The sequence below is a fragment of the Apaloderma vittatum genome, unplaced genomic scaffold (genome assembly GCF_000703405.1).
Source record: "Apaloderma vittatum isolate BGI_N311 unplaced genomic scaffold, ASM70340v1 scaffold44248, whole genome shotgun sequence".
NCBI lineage: Eukaryota > Metazoa > Chordata > Aves > Trogoniformes > Trogonidae > Apaloderma > Apaloderma vittatum.
The window spans coordinates 1-7,377 of record NW_009730937.1 but is presented as its reverse complement, the minus strand read 5'-3'; the positions used below and the strand labels follow the sequence as shown (position 1 = coordinate 7,377).

Below are 7,377 nucleotides of genomic sequence, written 5' to 3'. Positions count from 1 at the left end.
GTGTGTGTGCATGTTCCCACAGGTTCCACTTCCCCATTTAAGTATTCTGTATATTTTTTAAAAATTTTTTTTATTTTGCTTGTGGGATACTGTCAATAGATAGAAACTTTAAAAATTGCTCTGCTAGACTGGGAATCAAATTACCTCTCTGAACATTTATAAGATTTGTATTTTCTTTGTCTTGTAGTTTACTAGTGCTGATTGGTTACACTGATCAAATTAACTCGTTTTTCTCAGTGCTGTAACATTTCTAAATGAAATTTATTTTAAAGAATTAAACTAAAATTTAAATATTATAAAAATTGCATTGAAAAGAAAATCAGTTGATGCATTGGCTATAAGATACAGAGCTTTCAATATTTTTCAGTTTGCAGTAAACAGTGCAACAGAAGTCCTAGAAGTTCCACAGCAGCCTGGAACTTGAGGACTTTTATAAATATTAGATCTTGAGATAAGAAGGTCTTCTCTGTTACTAGTAGATAGCTTTATATTCTTGTGAAACAACCTAGTTAATCACTTTTTCACTTTTGAATTAGGTGGGCCAGGAAATTGAAGTCCGGCCTGGTATTGTCTCCAAGGACAGTGAAGGAAAACTCATGTGCAAGCCAATCTTTTCCAAAATTGTGTCGCTCTTTGCTGAACACAATGATTTACAATATGCCGCTCCAGGAGGTCTTATAGGTAAGAATATTCTCTTACGAAAAGATTTATTTCTTCATGCTCATTGAAAACGCTTGGTTTCATTCAACAATGAATTTCAACGTAAACAAAAAGTCCATGAGCAATATCAAATAATTCATGTATGTAGAGAGTCAACATGGGTGTGAAAATCAGATATTTGGGAAATAAATATTTTTCCTGAATGTAACTGGCCAACGCAGATCAACTTCAGCTGTTAATTGTACTGGCTTTACCAGCAGAATATTTCTTCATCTGTTTAGGCAGAACTCAGAGTCTTGCTGACATTCTGAAAGTGCTGTCTAGGTGATCGCTTTTGTTGTTGTGTTGCAGGTGTTGGAACTAAGATCGATCCAACTTTGTGTCGAGCTGACCGAATGGTAGGCCAAGTTCTCGGTGCAGTTGGAGCGCTGCCAGAAATATTTACAGAACTAGAAATTTCCTATTTCTTGCTGAGACGACTGTTAGGTGTGCGCACGGAAGGAGACAAGAAAGCTGCGAAGGTCCGTACCCCTTCTTTGGTTTTTCCTGATGTCTCTTGAGCTAAGTTTTATTAGTATGTGCATTTTTGATCTTATGGAGTAATTTTATCTGCCTGTTCGTATGTGCTTGTCCCTAAACTTACCTGTTTGTTTAGCATTATAGAACAATGCTTTTCAGAGGAGTAGGAATTCATATCAGAGTAGTTTGAAGCAGCATAAAGTATTTCAGTGTCCTGAAGTTAGGTATTTTTCTAAACATACTGGTACTTGTTTTCTTTTGCTATCAGTCTATTTGTTTGGGCAATAATTAGTTTTATACACATACAGATCTACTTCCCTGTTACATGCTTTTTGTAGATTCTGTCTCTGAAGAACTTTTTAAAGCCAATTAGTTTCAAAACACTGTAGTTGAAACTGAACTTGATACGCGGCATACTCTCATACTCAAACCATCCATTTTACACAAATGAAACTAAAAGATCATAGTTTTTCCTGTTAGCATTAAAATTTATAAACTGCTTCATCCAACAGAAAGTTAAGAGCTTCACTGCTCTCTTTATTCTGTGAAATGCATTATTTTTTGAGAAAGCATTTTGATGTCTGTAGGCATAAGGGAAGTGAGAATATGCAGATTATGTAAAAGAATGGTATAACGTTCCCGTTTGCAGCAATAGCTGAGACTGTTCATGCTTTTAGTACATGTGCAATTGTCAGTGTGTCTTACAGAAAACGTAGAGAAATCCCAACAAAGTATATCATAACAAGAACCTGCAGTACTGCATGCACATTGTATTTACATATGAATTTTATCCACTTTCACATATTGTCACATATTATTTCACATTTTATCCTTTCACATATGAATTTCATCCACTAACACTGTTGTATGTGGTTTGTGTGTGGCAATGTTTACAGTTTTTGCATTTCTCAGCTACATTTTTTTTTTGTGGCAGGTAAGTAACAGAAGATAATATGGGTTGGGGGGGGTTAATACTGAAGCTTATGTTTTGGAGTGTTGTATGTCTTCCTTCAGGTGCAAAAATTATCAAAGAATGAAGTTTTAATGGTAAACATAGGATCCTTATCTACTGGAGGGAGAGTCAGTGCAGTAAAGGCTGATTTGGGGAAGATTGTGCTAACTAACCCAGTATGCACAGAAGTGGGAGAAAAAATTGCCCTGAGTCGAAGAGTTGAGAAACACTGGCGGTGAGTTGGTACTAAATTGGTAGAATACCTGGTTGTTATATTGTTAACAAAAAAATACGTGGATCTGTGGGAAGTGTATATGTGGTTTAAAAATTCTTCTTGATTCTTCTAACACTTTGACACCATTATCACGGAATGCTTTGTTTCAATTCTAGCCTCTTTTTTAAAAAAGCATAGTAATTGGGACAGACAAGGAAACATCTGAAGTTCATGGTTTGTTGCCAAAACTGCCATGCTGTCAGTTGAGCTAGCAGTAGGCAATCTTGGCAGAATCATTTGGAAATTCTTATAATGTTAAGCCAAAGCCTGTCTTTAGACACACCTGAGGCAGCGGTGTTCTGCCCGTGGGGAGCTGTACAGGATTTCTCGAGCAGCCCTGAAGTGGGGAATGGAGGAGGGACATGCTGTCTTCTCTGAATTTTCACATTTTCATTTCGATTTGAAAGCAATGCAGCAGTTCAGGCATAGGTGAAAGATATCAAGCTTTTAATAGATTTACAGTCCACCAGTACAACTTAAGCTACAATATTTTAGATTTTTAGTTTACTGTTCAAGGATACATTCTTAGCTGATTACAAACATGCAAATGTTCTCTGTCCCTCACCCTTTTTTATTCTGTTTTCACTAACAAGTCTTAGATCATGTAGGATGTTGTGAGTGGGAGACAAGTGGAGAAAATTAAGATTGTGAAAACTGAAGGTATAGAAATGACAGAAGAGTGTTGGTTTATCCAGGATATTCCTGACTACTATTAAAAGTAATATAAACTGTTTTTCTTTTTGCAGTTTAATTGGTTGGGGTCAAATCAGAAGAGGAGTGACAATCAAGCCAACTGTTGACGATGACTGAAGAACAAAAGAGAGTGCTTCATTTTTAAAGATGAAGTGCCTATTTCTATTTTGGAAGGGGGGTATATTTTCACAATGGAATTGGAAGCTGTGCAAACAGTATCTTGGAGTTGTATGGTTGTCCTCGTACATCTTATCGAACTTTACCCTCTTACTAAATTACTAGTCACTATCACCATTAAAAGTGTAAAAGAATTGGTGTAGAAGTGGGTTTAATTATCCACATTTTAGTACAAATTAATTGTACATGTCTCATGGCACGTCTAATTTATGTTATTTTGTGTTTCAGACATACCAGTTTAATATCAGTCAAGCCAGCCCCAGTGTAACACCCAAACCATGAATCTGGTATTGAAATAAAATATTGCTTATTTTCATTAATTCATACAATTTCTCCAAGTAACAAAAGACTGCAGTGATTGTTCAACCAGTACCAGAATTAAAAACAAAACCCCAAACTCTTCCTGAAGACTAGTACCCTTTCTGCACAACATCTTGGTTTGTTTTGACAGCAGTTTACAGCAGAAACTTTCCTCCCTAATTTGTATGGTTCTGACTTCAGGATTCAAGCTGTATTACACTTTGTAATTAGGATGGCAATGTTGACTGACTTACATTTGTCACTTCCAATATCACAGCAGGTTTTGGTTAAACCCACAAAGAAAAACTGCAAGTAAACTGGATCTGAACTGGCAGTACAGTTTTTGACCTGATTTTAGAACGGATTCATGAAAAGAGTGTGATTAATTTGAAACGTAGTTGTCTGTCATCTTGAAACTCTGTGTGGGTGACCTGGGAGCTCTTAGACAGTAGTACTAAACCACTTACTTCAAGCTAAGAAGAGAAGAACTAGTTGTCATCTGGAATGATAAAATACCTGGAAAAGGCTGTAGAAGGAAATGATTTGGCAGGGGGCTGGTATTCAGAATGAAATGAGGAAAAAGGTGTAAGCCCACTCTTGCTTAGCTAGCCTGAGTCACACTCCTCAGGAGAAAACATAAGGGTAATAAACTTACTGTAGGGTGCTAATACTTACCCATTTAGGTTTAACTTCATTTGTACTAATGTTCTAGGTATTTTATATACTAGACTGTTTAGCAAGTCATTACTTTCCATGTTTTTACACAAGCTACTGTCTTAAATTTCAAAGCCTGGTTTCACTGGTATTTCATATCTTCAAGAGCGTTCTAAAGGTAAATACCACTTCATTCATCAGAGTAGACTTCAGTGAAGCAACTTGAGTCTCGTTCCTGATTTTGCATTATATTTTGTTTTCCCTTACTCTACCTACATTCCTGTACTCAGTCTCTCCATTTGTAAAGTACTTCTACCTCACATGGTGTTGAGAGTAAATACATTATTTCTTGTATAGTGCTTCTTTTTAAAAGAGAATCAGACATGGTTCTTTCTGATTCTCCTAGTGCTTGCCTGGTATACAATCCGAAATGTGTCTCTTCCAAATACTGTGTCTTCCGTGCTTCAGAAGCTCGTTTCTCTAACTGTGAATTCTAGGGACTTGGATAAACGTCTGTCTGTCTTAGTTTGGGAGCATGAGGCTGAGCACAAAAGAGAAAGTAAGCTTACCATAGGGTGACACCACCACCAGGGTGAAATCTAGTCCAAATAATTCTAAATGCACTGAATGTGTAGGTCTAATGACATACAAATGCTGAAATGTTCCTGAGAAATCGGTTAAGCTTCCACAGGTGTTTTTAGGCAACCAGATATTTTAGAGAGGGGCCTTAATCTCTTGATCTGCAATTTAAAAAAAAAAAAAAAGAAGGTGCCATAATCTTTCCGAAACACTTGACGTACTCCTTCAGTTGGGTAGGTAATAAATGCAAAGTACTAGTATTGTCCTAGTGCCAGGATTAACAGCCAGCCTTACATCCTCCCAAATAAGTAGCCATAGGCCATTACTTGATTTAGGTCTAAAACATGATTTGATACTGCTGTAGTTGATAGCAGATTTATTACGTAGGTGTGTTTTATCAGTAGCATTAAACGCTTAAAGAAAGTGTCTTGTTCCCTCTGAAATACTAAGTAATATTTTACTTTTCTGACAGCATGCATGGGAACTGGGAAGAGAATGGAGGCAGTGAAGTGCCAGTGCAGTGAATTTTGATTCCGACCCATTTTTGCATCGGTCTACTTTCACAGTGGCTCTTCTAATCTGAGCTAGAGTTTTGTGTTTGTTTTTTTGTGTTTGTTTTTTTTTTTAACAACTGCAGCCCTCTCCCAAGGGAGTTTTTTATATTCTGAACTGTTCTCTGCTTCTTTTTAAGGGTGGGCTTGTGTTTGTTATTTGTGCATGCCCACTGTGTTGTGCAGGAGACAGTTGGCTAAGACCGAGATGGTTAAAGAGTAGCGTGTCTGGCCCAAAGTCAGGCACACTGATCCTTCCCAGGAGAAGAAGGGAGGTCAGGAGCATGTATGGGTAGTCTGAGGTGTCAGCTGTGCTTTACATATGACATAAACCGTGCTATACATCACGCCAGGGGGAGGGGGTGGGAGGCAGGTGAAGTGCCAAGTACTTCTTGGCACCAAAACACTACATTTCTTCTAATTGAAAAACTTTGATTCTGCCCACATGAGTAAAGAGTAATGGGAATGTTTGAAACTTAATGAACACGTGAAGCATGTGACTGCAGCATCCGAGAGCCAGATCTGAACAGTGCGAGTGTAAATATATTACGTACTGATGTGTCTGTCCGCTCACTCTGCAGAATTGTAATGCTGGGATTCAGGTGAATGACAAGAGAACGAGACACCACGTAAAAATAAGGAAGTTGAAAATTATTTAGATTTTCTTGGCCAGGATGAAATAGTAACAGATGAGTTGTGTGCTCTCTCACTTCACCAAGGATTTCTTTCAGAGTGATGATTTTGCCTTCATAGGTCAGATTTAGCTACCTGAACGCGGCTGTGCCGTTGCATTTCAAACAGGTTTGTTGGCCAGGGCTCACCTGTGGAATTGGCAGCTGTATCACCTTTCCCATGTTCTGGAGCAGTAGCTGGCTACGACGGTGTCTCAGATGGTGCCAGTACGTGCACTTAGATAACCCAGTCTCTTCCAGTCATCACTGCAGAGGAGTTGGACTAGATGACCTTTAAAGGTCCCTTCCAGACCAACTCATTCTATGATCTGTCAGAATGTGGCAACCAGTTTGAGGAGGGTGCCAGTATAGTAGTACCTCTTCACTGGGGGGAGGAAAGTAAATTACCTCAATAAATACTTTGCAAAAAAAACTTGTGTTGTCTCAGAAACCTACCAGCCCAGTGTGAGTTAAATGAGCTACTACCTGTTCTGGTTTTTTGGTTTTATCAACCTGTGATTGGTTCTGTATTAAAACTAGTAAGAGATGCTGGCTGTTATTACAGGGAGTTTTTGCTGGTTAGCTCAAATTAAACAAGCTACTTAAGAAACTGAGTTCTCCATATTGTTTATCTGTGTCACAAGTACTGTACCGTCCTGCAAACCACTCCAAGTTAAAATTGAGGTTGGTTATCTAGTTTAAGAAAGTAGATTTTGAGGAAGCAAAAGGTCAACAAAACTGCAAGAAGTTCTTCCCTTCACCTTTTTCTAAATGCCAGTGGGGTGACTGCTGCTTCTCTCAATTTTATGCATGGAAATGAAGTTTTAACAAAAGCAGATGGGCTCGTTTGCTATTGCTTCTCATGGAACTGAAGTCAAGTTTAAATGTGAATAGGCACTATGGGAGGAAAGTGTGGTTACTCTCCAAGATCTGTGTGGAACCCCTGACGTAGAGTAGCTCTCCAGCACTATGCTGTATATTTTAGCTTTTGTGGCTAGAGATTGTCCAAAAGCAGGTTTTTCCCTTGAAGACAGTCTTCTGGTTTGATTTTGGTGGGGTTTTTTTCTGTTGTTTATTTTTTCAACGTTTTAGCTTCCCATCCTGGTGAGTGTGAAAACCTCATGAATGGAGCAAAGCATTTTTTAAAAGAGACCAGAAGTGCACTATTCCAGATATCAAGGGTCACATCTCTCATCTGCAGTGAGGACTCGCATGTCTCTTCCACATCAGCATAGAATGCTGAAGTCCTTGTCATGCAGAGTAACACAGGTGGGTTTTGATGCTCCATGTCTGTTTTTCATGGCACAGGACTTGGAAGAACTGTGTCGTGGTTTGACCCTGGCCGGC

The 7,377-nt window shown here is 38.5% G+C and overlaps 1 protein-coding gene across 1 annotated transcript in view; it reads left to right on the top strand.

Annotated features, from left to right (window-relative positions):
• The window catches only part of EIF2S3 (eukaryotic translation initiation factor 2, subunit 3 gamma, 52kDa), a gene marked incomplete at its 5' end in the record, with an annotated part of 10,490 nt that extends 6,583 nt beyond the window's left edge, over positions 1-3,907 (top strand). The window contains 4 exons of the mRNA XM_009874970.1: positions 537-681; positions 1,012-1,181; positions 2,194-2,366; positions 3,152-3,907. Of these exons, the coding sequence (XP_009873272.1) occupies positions 537-681; positions 1,012-1,181; positions 2,194-2,366; positions 3,152-3,215 (552 nt within the window). The remainder of the gene's footprint in view (positions 1-536; positions 682-1,011; positions 1,182-2,193; positions 2,367-3,151) is intronic.
• Positions 3,908-7,377: the final 3,470 nt, after the last annotated feature.